Source organism: Phyllosticta capitalensis, assembly GCF_038381095.1.
Source record: "Phyllosticta capitalensis strain CBS 128856 chromosome Unknown BKA78scaffold_3, whole genome shotgun sequence".
NCBI classification, from domain to species: domain Eukaryota; kingdom Fungi; phylum Ascomycota; class Dothideomycetes; order Botryosphaeriales; family Phyllostictaceae; genus Phyllosticta; species Phyllosticta capitalensis.
Genome location: NW_027117441.1, coordinates 2,469,205 through 2,482,821, shown reverse-complemented (window position 1 = coordinate 2,482,821; position 13,617 = coordinate 2,469,205). Strand labels below are relative to the sequence as shown.

Sequence of the window (13,617 nt, the reverse complement as noted above, 5' to 3'; positions counted from 1 at the left end):
AAAGCACCGGCCGCGTCAGTCCATCGAGACTTGATTTCATGCACTGATACCAAAAAAAAAGGTTGATTTGTGCTGAGTCGTAGAGTTTGGCGAACATGATTGGATGATGTGCTCCAGTCACCGACCGGCTGGGATCCAATCGCACCCTCCGGAACACAAATCTGTCCGTAAGGCTTCCGTCTCTATCTCGCTGCCTTTCCAAATCCTGGAGGTGTGTACCAAAAGCAAAGCTCCAATCAAGCGAAAGGACTGCCGACGTCAACGTCAGCGAGTGACCAATCCACTGTTGGAGACTGCCCGGTGGATTTGTTTCCAGCCGTGATTGACTGGTCGTCATCATCAAGGCACATGGCGACTGCGGCAAAGTAAGCTGCCTTGGGTATTCATGTCGTTTCTTGGGGAGAACCGAGAAAGCTTCCCCATTTGGGAGAATTTCATGGCCGCAACGTGGACTTGAATGATTAAATCATGAAGAGGTGAAAAGGAGAAGCTTTTGGGAAGACAATCGGCATGTTTTGGTTGAGCTGCTTGCTTCAAGAGACCCGTGTATTAGAGCGGAGAGCAAAGCTAACCGGATTCGACAATGCATGGAAGCGCGAGTATAGCTGCTGTAGGTTCCAAGCCGAGGATTTGCAGAGATCAAGACCCAAAGGCTCAGAGAGCATGCAGAACTTCTGAAATCTAAGAATTGTGGCATGGCCAATCGCTCCAGCAGGATTTTCTGAATCAAGATCCATGTTGTTAATCCATGCCTCTGCATGAGACACCGCTTTGATTTTCAAAGCAGCAATCAGACCAACGAGCCATAGTATGGAGTTAGTCAATGGCATTTGTTGTCATCAACAACAGCCCATAGACTTCATTCTCTCTTCTCCTTTGGGTGCATCAGCGAAGTTTCGAAATTGCCATCGGTGCAGCCTACAAGCTCCTTAGAAATCGCACTATGGGTCACTTGCGGAACGGTGCGAGTGGAGAGAGACGAATTGACGTTTTCTTGCGTCGTCTGGCCATAGGGTTTCAGGTTCCAACATCGAAGTAGTCCCCTTGATACCCCCTCAATCACCACGGGCGGATGAATCAAATCTTATGACGTGGAAGGTTCGCGACCTTCCCGAATCCCGATGAGAGCTTAGGTCTTGAGGATCAGCTTGAAAAGAAAAGATGGGAGCATTTACAGCTTAGCAAACAAAGGGCAGCAATAATGAGATTGTCCTTCAGAGCAACTTTGAAGCGAAATCCCACGCGACAGGCGACAGTTGTCAGGTGTGCCTCGTCCCGCGGACCTGGAGACAGCAGACGGAAACCCCCGCAACCTCAGCCCTGGAGACACGGAGCGTTGAAGGTGCCAAATCGTTGCACAAACGAGCCTGGGTCGTACTCAGCTGGTGGACTGGAAGGAAGGGATACGCAGACCCGAGGCCACTAAACCCATCTTGATCTCGCGAACCATACCAAGGTCATGCGCCAACACCTTGACCTCGCGAGCTCGACGGGCGACTGCTGCGGTCATCCGCGAGCTCCAGCTTCCAAGAGCCGAGATTGCTATGATCGTATCTTAGTGCGAGGCTCTGAGGCGGCTTTGGTGCCAAAAAGAGCATGGCTGGCAGAGGTCACTTGCGGCTCGTTGGTGTCCAGCTTCCCCAGCTCTTCTCACCGCAGTCTAGTCTTTCGCCATCGACTTGTTCGTCGAAAAAGCGTGAGAGCCGCATCCACATCGGACCCGCGGAGAACCACCTCCAAGTCAGGTCCAGAATTTCTGGGGACCATGAGGTTGAGTCCACCCTAGCGGAGTCGAAGTTTTCCAGAATCTAGCCAGACCTGTCGACTATCGGACAGAACGCTAGCGTCAACGCCACGCTCCACATCCTGTTGCCGCAAGTCCAAGTCTTGCAAAGTGCCGTGGGAAGTTTTTTGACGGTGGCATTTCGAACCTGCCGTTGACACTCAACCTTGGAACGACGTGCCTCTGCATTTCAGCTGGCCCGGAACTTCGGCAGACATCAACATCGAGTAGTGCAGCTTTGAAGCTGAGGGTCTCTGGTGAAATCACCCTCCTCTTCTCCCAAGGACCCTCGTATCTCTCAAGCTGCGCGCAATGACGATGGCTCAAAATAGCCCACTGAAAGATGGAGAATCCGTATCCGATATCTGCGCGGAAACAAGTCCCCCACAACGCGGTTGGCGCCGTCTGGAGTAGCCACAAGGTACCCGATCAGGTAAACGCGTCGTCTTAGCTCCCCCTTCGAGTCGTCCCAGGCCATGCTCTAGCGGCTCGGTTAATCCAGTGGCATTGGAGAATACGGATGGAAGCTGGAAGCTGTTCCGGAGTCCAGGTCCACGGCGTTGCCGTCTTGCAGTGCCCTATTACCGGCATTGATGGAGAGCCATGTGCCTGGACCACGAGGCCTCTTGTATATCAAGGCCGACGTTTCCTTCTCTTTCCCACCATCATCAGCATCAACCACAATCTCTTGTGTTCTCTGTTCAGTCTTTCTTTCTTCACTCTTTGAAGAGCATTCCTTCCAAGTCAAAGTCAGTCACTACCAGACCTCGACCGTCGAAATGAAGAATTCCGTTTTCGCCCTTTCAGCCCTTGCCGGCATTGCCATGTCCTCGCCTTTGGTGGCCAGGGACAACGGCATCACCGTTGACCCTGCCTGGGCCGCTGCCCCAACCCTCCTTCCGGACGCTACTAGTGCGTATGCTCAGAGTGTCGCCGCGAGCGCTGCCGGCGCCCTTGCCACTGCTCCAGTCACCACGCTGAAGAAGCGTAACTTCTGGTATGCAAACTGCGCCAGCCAGACGATCACGACGTCCGTCACGAGCGTCATCAGCAGCGCCGGATCCACCATCACCAGCGTGGTCGCAACCACCAGTGTCGTCCCTGTTACGTCAGCGACCACGACTGCGCCAATCATCACTTGCTCCATCAGACCCACTGGAGCGGGAACTGTGCCTACTCCTGACACAGACACGGCTTTCCTTTCCGACCTGGAGTTCCAGAATGATGCCATCAATGCCCCCGCCAAGGTCAAGGGAGCGAGCGGCACCTACACCCAGACTTTCAAGAACATGACGGGCTCAACCCAGTTGAACACCTACATGACCTACAAGACCCTCGACAGCTACGATGTGAATGGATGCGCGGCCTTCTGCGACAGCACCAAGCTCTGCCAGTCGTTCAACATCTACGTCGAGCGCGACCCCTTGTACGAGCAGAACGACCCCAGCTGCAGCAACGCGTCGACCATCTACTTCAAGTGCGCTCTGTACGGCTCCTGGATTGACGGATCGTCGGCGACCAACATGGGCCAGTACCAGGGCAACTTCCACGTCGTCATTGCCGGATCCGACGGTTACAGCATGCCCAACGCGACCACGTCGAACCCGCCCACTTGCAACCAGCCCGGTAGCTCCACCTGGGGTTCCGGAAAGCCTTGCAATGGCGGTGGAATCATCAAGAAGCCCGGTAACTGCATCGGCTCCAAGTTCTTCCCTGGTCCGTTTGACCCCATGGTCTGCTCGTCGTACGCTTCGGCCCAGGTCGCTCTCAACCGCAAGACGGGTAACTGGTGGAACCTCAACAGCTGGCTCCCGTGCAGCAGCTTCAACGCTTACACGGTCAAGAAGAACGGCATCGCCATCGGTATGCAGTGCGTCCTTTACTACAACGCCGTCAGCCCGACCACCGATGTCGTCCCCTTCGGCGCCTCCTCTGGCTCGGACTCCTACACCTGCGAGAGCTCGCTCGTCTACACCGTCTCCAACGGCTGGTGGACTTGGCTCACCAGCTTCTTCTAAATGGAGAAGTGTACGGTGCGGACAGGACTTTTTCAGGCGCTTGGGACTTGGAGTTTTGAGAATCGGTTGGGAAATATCCAGGGGAGTTTCGTAGAGTGGGTTTAAAAATTTCTCGTCAATCCTTTGGACACGTTTTGATTGCTGGGTTTGATGGCTGGATTGCTTGGACGTCTGGTATTTGCTGGTTTTGGGCTGAACACTCCTTCCGGCCCTTTTCGCCGGGATAGCTTTTGTCTCCTGGTTGTGTTCTTGTTTTTGCTCTTGATAGATAGCATGACTTGGAATGGATTGCTATTAGAAAATAATCATTGTGCCACTGGAGTGAAAGGTGAGACTTGCATTCATAAATCAGAGTGACAGAGCGTTGGCTCACCTGCCCAATCATCATTCAGATCTTGCGCGGGAAATGCGGAGTTGATCGCGCACCACAGGCTTCAAACTAGTTTGTTGACATTATCAATCGACTCGTTGTTGCGGCGATGTCCGATGCGGGAGGATATGTACAGAAGTGCCTGGTGTTTGTACAGTATTGGATCCAAGAGCTGAATTGTGCAAATCAGCAATGATTCCGAATCAAGACTCCAACCTTGCCTCTGGAATGCAAGAGCCTTTATACAAGAGCGCCGCGATTCATCAGAATCTCTTCCCTCTCCCTTCTCCTTTCCCGCCTCTCCTCGAGCTTCCTATCTTGTTCTTCGCGAAGCCGCCCCCACTCCGCCCTGGCTCTTTCCCGTGCCTGTTGTCGCCTCTCCTTTTTCATCTTGTACTTTGCCTCCCGCTCTTGCTCCTGTTTGTAAAGCTGGTCCAATTTTGCCTGCATCTTTGCGCTCAGTTCCCACGGTCGTGCCAACGTTTCTCGCATGTACTTTGCTGTTTCTGCCCAGCCCCGCACTTCCTCGGCCGTGCTTTTGACCACCGAGCACCGGACCATCAAGAGCTGCGTGACTCCGCGGAAGAAGTCCAGGGTGGCCTTTACGTTGATGACCGTGCCCATATCAACGACGTCGCCATCGACGAAAGCGTCAAAATCGCCGTTGCTAGTTTTGACGTCCACATTTGGGATGGTAGTGTTCGAGGCGTGTGTACCCGTTTGGTCGAGTTGGTCCGGCTTTAATCGTCGGATTTTGACTTCGATCGTGGCGCCAGAGCCATCGTCGAGTGTGAGAAGGGCAAAGGTAGGAGTGGGCGCATCGAGGGCCACGACGGTTCCAATGAGGCGAACGTAGGAGATGGGGTGGTTCAAATGGTAGAGCGTGGGAATTCGACTGTTACCGTTACCCGTTTTAATACTACTGATGTAGTTGGAGCAATCTAAGAGCGAGCACACAGGCAATATCAGCGAGGAGTGGGTCGATGAGGGGGTCTCGGCGGAAGAGTGCATAACGTCGGTACCTGTATTGGGCGGTGGGCGCAGCGCATGAACGCCCAGCGCAGTGAGCTTAGCCCATCTGTTGGCCGTCGGGGACTCGCCAAAGTAATGCACTGGGTAGAAGGTGAGGCGTTCTTTTTGCGGGTGGGTTGTCATGTCATGATTATCGTGATGTTTGAAAATACTGCTGAAGAGTAGGTGGACGACGCGACGAGGAAAGCAAGGAGTCGCGAGGTCACATGCCAGATTGATAAGATTAGATGCCTCTGTTTACTCGGGTCCCACCATTCAACGCTTCCAATTCCCAAAACACCTCGATAACCTTGCCTTGTTACAACGTCCTTTCATCAACCATGATCGCCCTAGCTGTCTCGCCGTCTCCGAAATCCGTCTTCACGCCATCCTTCTCCGTATCCATCGCTGCGCCTCCCACCGCCGTATTCGCACTTCTGACCTCTCGCTCTACATGGAAAGATTGGAATGGATTCGTACCGAACGCCTATGTCAGGAAGCCCTCTTCGGATCCTTCTGCTCCGAGAGCCAACCCACGAGAAGATGCACTGCAATTGGGACAGGTCCTCAAGTTCGACGTTCGGACGCGGATATGGGGAAGGGAGGTTTCTGTGCCTGGAGGCAGTGTTGAGCAAATCACAGCGCTCTCGACACCCGAAGACGAAGGCTCACTTGAGCGTGATGTCTATCGTGTTTGCTGGGAGGCTCGGGGAGCGCCATCTTGGTTGCTCAAGACCCTCCGAGTAAATGAAGTTTTGGTCGAAGATGGTGGACAAGAAGCAGAAGGCGAAACATGCATATACCGGACATACATGACATTCGAGGGTATTCTGGCTCTGCCCGTCAAATGGCTGACGGGATGGATGATCAAGGACGGCCTGAATGTATGGGGTGAGGGCTTGAAGAGGGCAGCTGAAGCAGGCCTGAGGGCATGAGGTAAGCGCAAGCAAAACCAAAAAAGCTTTGCGCAGACAAGAGACATGGGATTCAAAGGTGACATTCCGAATCCTTGGTCCGGTGAAGAGATTCAACTTTGCATTGTGCAACATCGTCAACTCTGCGCCACCTGATTGCCTATGACGAAAGCATTCATGTGCTGTATTTAGCACAGCAAACCAGCAGTTACAATCCTTCGCACGAAGGAAAGCCACTCATCTTGCTTCTTCGAGGACCCCTTGCGGATCTATCCTTCCGGTTGACAGCCGGCAATGGGGCGCTAGTCCTCGATTGCGGTGATCATTCTGCGAATCTTCAGCCGTCTTACTCGACCGTTCCGACTTTGGCACAATCCTGGTTGCATGTTGCATCGCGCCAGAGCTCCCAGGCACGTTGTACGGTCCCTTTTCACCATGGAACGAGTAGGAGTGACACGAATTTTGGCATTCATATCCTGACGGGATAGTGCGAAAAATCGTCAAAGCAGCGCGTGGTTCAGCCTGCGACAGGGTTCTGACGGCAAATCATTGGTCGTATCTGTCTACAAGAGCTGTCCCTCGGTCCCTGTATCGTTCTGGTGCGCTGACTTGCCAAAGCGAAGGAGACCAGTGACAGGCCTCAGCCACCGCAAGGGGAGCATCGCATCAGCACTAACCCCCACAAAGATCGAACCCGGCCCTTGTGGCGCCAAATAATTGCGTAGTTCACCGCCGATGACACGAGCATCATTGCTTCTCTACTGGAACGTCGAGGTCATTGGGATTTGAGGCGGCCACCACTCATCGTGATTCAACGAAGCAGGTTGCAATTGCGCGTAGTAGGCCGTGTCAGCAATGAGCCACGAGGCAGCGTGTGGAAGACACGGCAAGAGAGATTGAGAATTATAAAAGAGCAACAGGGAAACCAAGGACAGACTACACAGCGCAACAACTTCTTCTCGTCTCAATCTACAATAACATTCCGAAAATCGTCTTTTCGATTCCAAACACTCAACACTCCCACAATGTTTTTCCAACCCGCCAAGATGATCCCGTTCCTCCTGCCTCTCGTGGCCGCCTCCCCAGCAAGACTCAACCCTCGGGGTCCCATGATTCCCGCGCCTTTCAAGCTGGTCGCCAATGTCACGGACTATCCTATGGCGACCGACATCAATTCCTGGGAGGTCGTATCCGAGGACTCCTTGGACAAAAGCTGCCTTCGCTCCGTGTACCTCGTCGCACCCGGCGGCGGCGACAAGTGGGCGCAATGGACCCACAATAACAACGGCACCACGTACACGACGGTCAATCTCGACACGAGCGGAAATGGCGACGGCGAGGGCAAGACTGGTGGCATTATCGTGACCCCCGGAGGCACGGCGACAGTTCCCTCGGCCAACACTGTCGATGTCAATTTGTGCAGCGAGGGCACTGCTGGTGTTGGTATCGTCAACAACACGGTGCTCGGATGGGACAACGGCTGGACTGACGGATGGATGGCCTGTCCTGTGTCGGCAGTTCCTGGAGCGGAGGGCGATGACGGAGACATTGTCCTCAGTGTGAAGGAGAGGGGCCAGAGGACCATCTACGGTTGTTCAAATGTCGATCTGAAGGTCGTGTACGTCTGAGGTGGTGGGTACCCTGGGGTTTGATGCATAGTTTGATTTACTGAATAGAGAGACATCACCGAATACAATTGCTTTGGGCAATTCTACGCAGGCTTGCGTTTGAGTTTGAGCCTGGGAGAACAGTCTTCAATTGAACAGAATTCTTTGGACCTGGCTTCTGGCCATTACAGAAGGGATAAGAAACGTAGACGCCGGAAAAGGTGATTGCTCAATTAGGTCAGCGCGTTTGCGCGTTTGTACAGGTCATTCGAGCATGCCCATCAAATGCCTTTCCTCCCCGCCCACACTCGACAAAAAAGGCAACACTTCCCCTCCGCAGCTTTGCCTGGGCAGTCCAGTGAGCCACGACAGCCAGCGACCAACCCTCACTGAAGGCAAAACCCACCGCAACTCAGACCGCTGGCTTCAAGCCAATATCGAACATGGCAGAAAACGGTAAGCTCTCCCCTTGTTGAAAGGAATTCCAGAATACTTACACCTTCGTCCTCGCGTGGAGTCTCCGAGACACGACACCTGTCCACCATGTCAGGAAACTCAGGCGGCGAGCGTTATGGCATACACAACCGCCTCTACCGCCCAAATCCCGTGATCGGCATGCGTGACTTCGAAGTGCAGTATTGTCCGTGCCCTGATTGTGGTCTCTTCTTCTACAAATGCTCCGATTGCAAAGACCAAGATGAGGACGGATATCCCTGTCATGGTACATCCGTCGTCTTTACGGACGGTGCATGCTTGAACAATGGTCAGGATGGGGCTTCTGCTGGCTGGGGCGTCGCGTTCGGAACGGAAGAGGCCCAGCAGTCCTCTGTGCCAATGGGCAACGTCGAATCCAAGACGAGCCAGCGAGCTGAGCTCGAAGGCGCCATTGCAGGCCTCACACAGGTGATGGATTACTACAAGCGGTTCCCGCCCCAGAAGAGCAGTCCATACGAGGGTGTCAAGAAGCAATTCGTGTTGACGACTGATTCGGAGTACGTCACCAAAGGTATGACTGAGTGGCTGCCGAGGTGGAAGGTGAGTAATCCGGACATCCTGTGCGTGCAGCTTGCTCATCATCTATTTTCTGTAGCTTGTTCTCCCGGTTGTTGGTTTGTCCCTGGTCGGCTGAAAGCTTCTTGTCGAAGTCGTTCAAGATGTGCGTCTAGGGTTTCTTGTTAAGAGTGATTCGCAGACGGAGATTTCGTGAAGGACGGCCTCACAACTCAGGCATCAATAGCGCACGGATCACCCGGAAAAAGTGGCCGGTTCTAGTTGCCTGGGGAAGCTCGGAAGCAACGACGTGCGCGTACGCCCTCGCGTCGCGCGCGACAAACACCTTCGATAAGCACCAACAACAAAAGCGACATCTTTTCTACCACACCGGGACAGCATTGGCGCAAATGACCTGTCAAGCCTGAAACCCCGCTCAGCAGACCGTCTATCTTGCAACCTTGGTTCACCGACCTATACCATGTATCCAATTCCGAAGAAAAGATCTCCCTGCTCCATCATCAATCGCCGCTACCAGCCATGCGCTGAAATTGTTGCACGGTCCCCTGAGTTTCAAATTGGTGTATGCTCTTACTGCTACCGCTTCGTCACCCAGACGTACATTTCTGAAAATAAATCGACACATTACCGAACACACGTTGTGTTCACGGACGGAGCGTGCTTGAACAACGGCCAAGCCAACCCATCATCTGGTTGGGGTATCGCCACTGGAGCGAGCAAATCCCAGTGCTACGTTTCCCCTTTCGATTGCTCTTTCGGGCAGAGAACAAACCAGAGGGCCGAACTTACGGGTGCCTACGAGGGAATGATCAGAGGGCTTAGGGACATGAAGAAAAGCTGCCCGCACTATGAACAGCTACACACGGATAATGGCGACAGGATGGAGCTTCTGTTAGTTACAGACTCTGAGTACGTTGTAAAGACAATGACGAAGTGGCTTCCGAAGTGGAAAGTATGCAAAGAACATCAAATTCTTCTTTTTTCAACCTCTGAGGCTGACTATCATTTCCAAATCAGGCAAACGACATGAAGACCTCCTTTGGTCAGACGCCCGCAAACCTTGACATCATCTCGCACTTTGACGACCGCATTGAGTTCTTAAGAAACAAGATGTTCACGTCGGCTTCATGCACGTACTGCGGCATCGCAATGAACTGGCTGATAAGTTGGCGAAGCGTGCGGCCGAAGTGGACAGGAAGCTCATGCATGGGGTGTCGAGAGATAACGCCTTCGACACTGTCATCGCCTCTTCACCCGACCTTGCTGTCTCCGATTTCATTAGCACGTTCGAGCGACTACCTAGCAGCCGATGAAAGCCTCATTAGCTTGAGAAAGGACAGAAGGTTGAGAGGGTTTTTTAAACGGAAAGTGCTGCTCGAGAGGGAATCTGCCTCCCATCTGCTTTAAAAACTGCACCGCTATTCAGTACCCTCTACAGAAACAACAACACCAAGTCGTCGGATAATTTCGCGGACGGAAGTGAATGAAAATGGTGAAAAAACGGATGCTAGTGAACAAGAGGAAGAAGCCAGCGGCAAGAGAGCGGAAATGAAATCAGTGGGCGTCTTGAATCAAGCGTCGACTCCTTTCCCGAACCCTTCGATACAATGGTCCTTCTGACATTTTCCTATCCAGCGGTGGTGTACATGAGACCCGGCAACATCTCACTGACCGGCTTTTCTGTGTCTATCTATAACCTTAGCACTTCCCCTTACAACAAATTTATTGCCGAATGAGGCTAGCCGCGGGTAGCCCAGCCGTGCTTATAAAGTGGCTCCAATCGCAGTTCTTGACCAACTTTTACTTCACATCCAAGAAACATCGGCATGCATGAACAGCTGGAAATCAAAATCAAGAAGAGCTCGTCAGTGAATGATTGGAAAAGCTGGCATTGCGAAAGGTACATAGGTACAATTTTCGTAAGGGCCAATCCCGTTCACATTCCCACATCCATCATGCCATCAAATCTCATGGTTTTGGACACTGAAGTCTGTCCAGACACTCCCTCGAGCTTCCAAGTTGTCCTCCAGAACAACTAGAGCTTACCACGCGACACCACTGCAACTTTTGTTGCTAGTGCTTCAACGAAGTCGATGAGAGCAGCAAATTTAGTTGCTGGTGGCGCAAGAGGTGCCGCCACCCAGGCAGATGGGGCCGTCGCGCTTCTCGTTGGTGGTGGTGCTGTCAATGTTGATGGGGCCGTCACGCTTGCTGTTGGTGACGCATCCAGTACCGCCACCAATGCAGATGGGGCCATCGCGCTTCTCGTTGGTGGTGGTCGAGTCGATGTTGATGGGACCATCGCGCTTCTCGACCTCGGGGTCGATGTAGATGGGGCCGTCACGCTTGGCGCTGGTGGCGCAAGAGGTGCCGCCACCAAGGCAGATGGGGCCATCGCGCTTCTCGTTGGTAGTGGTCGAGTCGATGTTGATGGGACCATCGCGCTTCTCGACCTCGGGGTCAATGTAGATGGGGCCGTCGCGCTTGGAGCCGGTGACGCACGAAGTACCGCCACCGTAGCAGATGGGGCCGTCACGCTTGTCGTTCTTAGGGGGGATGTAGATGGGACCGTCGCGCTTCTCGTTGCCAGTGACGCACGAGGTACCGCCGCCGAGGCAGATGGGACCATCACGCTTCTCAACCTCGCGCTTCTTGCCAGTAACGCAGGAGGTACCACCACCGTAGCAGCTAAATAAGTTAGCGACTAAAATGCCAGTGATCCATGTGTAGAGTCAGGTACTTACATGGGACCGTCAGGGACAGGAGCGGCCATAACGCCGGCAGCTGTAGACGATGTATGAGTAATGCTGATCAAGTTGAATAGGCATTGGAGCCGGTATGAGAGATGGCATACCGAGGGCGGCAATGAGGGCAGCCTGGAACTTCATCTTGGTGTTTGAGGTGGCGAGGTTCTTGCGAAACTGTTGCAAAGAGCTGAGGGCTGGATGGCACGACCTGGGGAAGCAGGATCATGGCCTGATATACGTGGGCGAGTGCATCTGTGAGCCCTTGGAACGGAAGTTTCCACTCATTCGTCCTGAGGTGTCTCCGGTCCCGGCCACGGCAGTTCGTGTTAGGCGAGACATGCTTAAGTTCAAGCTTGAAATAAGAATCTGACTAGAGTAATGATCAGATAAGACCTACCCGAATCAGATAACATTACCCGGTTGTTCGCGGTAGTAGACGGCCTCCGATTTGAACGGGCAGAAAGCTGGCAGTCGCCAAGCCCGAATAATTCGGTCTCATGACTCGAACTGGCAGGTCGGTCTGGTTATGAGTGATTTCTGCAACTCTCTAACATATAGAGTGGATCTGTGAGCTCTTGGCCGTCGCTTACAGTGATGATCTGATAAGACAATCTTTTTCCTCATAAAGTTAGCGTCCGGGCGGCTCTCGTATAGTACCCACAGGCGCAAGTGGCGGGGACAGACTGAGACGTGGAGATGCACAGTTCTTTCTTCATTTAACCATAGTCCCGTAATACTCATGTGCTCAGTTCCTTGCTTTTTTTCTCTTCCGCGGCGAGAAGGCCTGATTTCTCTGCCGGTGCTCGGCGATTGCCCAAAACCCGAGTATGCAGCTTCTTGACAAAGTTGCCGCCCACCTGCACCTTCCCTCAGAGACACGCTTTCCTCGACCTCCTTCAAACATGCCCGAGAACACCTCTGATCAGTCCTACCGGCTCCTGCCCGTGGCAGAGGCCGAGGCAGCTTTTTCCAAGCACGAACAAGAATTCGGGTCGAGCCGCAACGATTTGGATTCCCGCCCTCTATCGTCCCGCAAGAGAAAACCACAGAGGCCATGGCAGATAGCCACGGCGGTGTTGGCACTCACAAATGTGGCCCAATTCTTTGACGGAAGAAACATCATCCACTCCCTGCAGTCGAAGCCAGCAGAGGGGTTACGAGCGCCGACAGACTTTCCTACTGTGCCTTTACACATTCTCGAGCCGACGGAACGGCGCTTCGAGTATCCCTTCCGCATGTACGAGAATGGCACCCTCTACGCTATCAAGGACCCTGAGGCATCCCGCTTCGTGGGTCCGCCGTCGGACGAGCGCGACCAGGCCTGGAACGACCTGACGTCACCCCGCTACTTTGCCCTCACCGACGCCGAGGCCGACGCCATCAATGGCATGCGCGACAGCTCCAAGGGCGATGACCCGCATGTCTACGACATAACTGGCGTCCCAGAATTCGACGGCTTGGAGGACAAGGCAGGGAAAAGATATGCCGGCGTCGATGTCATGCACAACCTTCACTGCCTCAACATGCTGCGCAAGCATGTTGACGACGTCAACTTTAAGCAGACCGACGGCACCGGTGGCGGCGAGGCCACGCATGGAAAGACGCACTCGCACGAGATTCAGCCTGGATTCGAGCGCGTCCACATCGACCACTGCATCAACCAGATCCGCGAGGCGCTCATGTGCAGCGCTGATGTTACGCCCGTATCGCTTAAGACGACAGAGTGGAATAGAGTCGAACATGGCGAGGAGAAGAGGAGCCTTCTTGTAATTGGAGAGACGGAAAGGAGACATACCTGCCGAGACTTTGGGGCTTTGAGGTCCTGGGTGAGCGACATGACAAGGGAGAGAGGATACTTGTTCTAGGATCAAAATACAAGAACGGAGGATTAATGCAGGAATCAAACATTTACCCAGTTTGAATCAGCTTGCTGGTTGGCTCCTCCCCGGTCTCATGAGTCTACAGCTTATCAGCCTACTGCTTGATTTGATGCTTGATTTGATGCTCGATTCACTCCTTGATTCGCTGCTTGATTCGATGCTCGATTCATCGGCTAGCATGTCGCTCAACCGGTTCATCGCTCCACGGATTTGTCGCCTGATTTGCTCTAGTCTGTCGTCCTCGTTGTCATTTTTAGTGGGTAGTCTCGGTGGTCT

At 53.5% G+C, this 13,617-nt stretch overlaps 8 protein-coding genes across 8 annotated transcripts; 6 read left to right on the top strand and 2 right to left on the bottom strand.

Moving 5' to 3' along the window:
- Window positions 1-2,562: 2,562 nt before the first annotated feature.
- On the top strand, window positions 2,563-3,801 carry BKA78DRAFT_351323 (uncharacterized protein; the record flags this gene model as incomplete). The annotated part of the gene is made up of 1 exon (XM_066891145.1): window positions 2,563-3,801. One exon carries the CDS (start codon window positions 2,563-2,565, stop codon window positions 3,799-3,801), a length of 1,239 nt encoding a protein of 412 aa, XP_066746939.1.
- Window positions 3,802-4,128: 327 nt separating this feature from the next.
- Window positions 4,129-5,348, bottom strand: BKA78DRAFT_309898 (uncharacterized protein). Its single transcript, XM_066888070.1, has 2 exons — window positions 5,194-5,348; window positions 4,129-5,112 (listed from the first exon to the last, which is right to left on the bottom strand). The coding sequence occupies exons 1-2, from the start codon at window positions 5,324-5,326 to the stop codon at window positions 4,412-4,414; spliced, it is 834 nt and encodes a 277-aa protein (XP_066746938.1). The 5' UTR covers window positions 5,327-5,348; the 3' UTR covers window positions 4,129-4,411.
- A 175-nt stretch (window positions 5,349-5,523) lies between these two features.
- On the top strand, window positions 5,524-6,117 carry BKA78DRAFT_294009 (uncharacterized protein; the record flags this gene model as incomplete). Its single annotated transcript, XM_066886285.1, has 1 exon — window positions 5,524-6,117. The coding sequence occupies one exon, from the start codon at window positions 5,524-5,526 to the stop codon at window positions 6,115-6,117; it is 594 nt and encodes a 197-aa protein (XP_066746937.1).
- Window positions 6,118-7,121: 1,004 nt separating this feature from the next.
- On the top strand, window positions 7,122-7,724 carry BKA78DRAFT_351320 (uncharacterized protein; the record flags this gene model as incomplete). Its single annotated transcript, XM_066891144.1, has 1 exon — window positions 7,122-7,724. One exon carries the CDS (start codon window positions 7,122-7,124, stop codon window positions 7,722-7,724), a length of 603 nt encoding a protein of 200 aa, XP_066746936.1.
- Window positions 7,725-7,935: 211 nt separating this feature from the next.
- Window positions 7,936-8,990, top strand: BKA78DRAFT_105473 (uncharacterized protein). The gene is made up of 3 exons (XM_066882155.1): window positions 7,936-8,159; window positions 8,221-8,738; window positions 8,794-8,990. The coding sequence occupies exons 1-3, from the start codon at window positions 8,147-8,149 to the stop codon at window positions 8,830-8,832; spliced, it is 570 nt and encodes a 189-aa protein (XP_066746935.1). The 5' UTR covers window positions 7,936-8,146; the 3' UTR covers window positions 8,833-8,990.
- A 1-nt stretch (window position 8,991) lies between these two features.
- On the top strand, window positions 8,992-10,287 carry BKA78DRAFT_105474 (ribonuclease H-like domain-containing protein). The gene is made up of 2 exons (XM_066882156.1): window positions 8,992-9,666; window positions 9,732-10,287. Exons 1-2 carry the CDS (start codon window positions 9,175-9,177, stop codon window positions 10,119-10,121), a joined length of 882 nt encoding a protein of 293 aa, XP_066746934.1. The 5' UTR covers window positions 8,992-9,174; the 3' UTR covers window positions 10,122-10,287.
- Window positions 10,288-10,713: 426 nt separating this feature from the next.
- On the bottom strand, window positions 10,714-11,763 carry BKA78DRAFT_105478 (uncharacterized protein). The gene is made up of 3 exons (XM_066882157.1): window positions 11,569-11,763; window positions 11,459-11,498; window positions 10,714-11,402 (listed from the first exon to the last, which is right to left on the bottom strand). The coding sequence occupies exons 1-3, from the start codon at window positions 11,600-11,602 to the stop codon at window positions 10,823-10,825; spliced, it is 654 nt and encodes a 217-aa protein (XP_066746933.1). The 5' UTR covers window positions 11,603-11,763; the 3' UTR covers window positions 10,714-10,822.
- A 360-nt stretch (window positions 11,764-12,123) lies between these two features.
- BKA78DRAFT_309890 (uncharacterized protein) lies at window positions 12,124-13,383 on the top strand. The gene has a single exon (XM_066888069.1). It carries the CDS (start codon window positions 12,289-12,291, stop codon window positions 13,324-13,326), a length of 1,038 nt encoding a protein of 345 aa, XP_066746932.1. The 5' UTR covers window positions 12,124-12,288; the 3' UTR covers window positions 13,327-13,383.
- The last annotated feature ends 234 nt before the right edge of the window (window positions 13,384-13,617 follow it).

Excerpts from the sequence above, each read along its gene's own strand:
- BKA78DRAFT_309898 (XM_066888070.1), bottom strand. The coding sequence starts at position 5,326 with ATGACAACCCACCCGCAAAAAGAACGCCTCACCTTCTACCCAGTGCAT. Across the intron at positions 5,113-5,193 it reads GCGCCCACCGCCCAATACAG|ATTGCTCCAACTACATCAGT; the intron begins GTACCGACGTTA and ends GCTCGCTCTTAG.
- BKA78DRAFT_105473 (XM_066882155.1), top strand. Across the intron at positions 8,739-8,793 it reads AGTGGCTGCCGAGGTGGAAG|CTTGTTCTCCCGGTTGTTGG; the intron begins GTGAGTAATCCG and ends TATTTTCTGTAG.
- BKA78DRAFT_105474 (XM_066882156.1), top strand. The coding sequence starts at position 9,175 with ATGTATCCAATTCCGAAGAAAAGATCTCCCTGCTCCATCATCAATCGC. Across the intron at positions 9,667-9,731 it reads AGTGGCTTCCGAAGTGGAAA|GCAAACGACATGAAGACCTC; the intron begins GTATGCAAAGAA and ends TTTCCAAATCAG.
- BKA78DRAFT_105478 (XM_066882157.1), bottom strand. The coding sequence starts at position 11,602 with ATGAAGTTCCAGGCTGCCCTCATTGCCGCCCTCG. Across the intron at positions 11,499-11,568 it reads TGCCCTCATTGCCGCCCTCG|CTGCCGGCGTTATGGCCGCT; the intron begins GTATGCCATCTC and ends CATCGTCTACAG. Across the intron at positions 11,403-11,458 it reads CCTGTCCCTGACGGTCCCAT|CTGCTACGGTGGTGGTACCT; the intron begins GTAAGTACCTGA and ends TAACTTATTTAG.
- BKA78DRAFT_309890 (XM_066888069.1), top strand. The coding sequence starts at position 12,289 with ATGCAGCTTCTTGACAAAGTTGCCGCCCACCTGCACCTTCCCTCAGAG.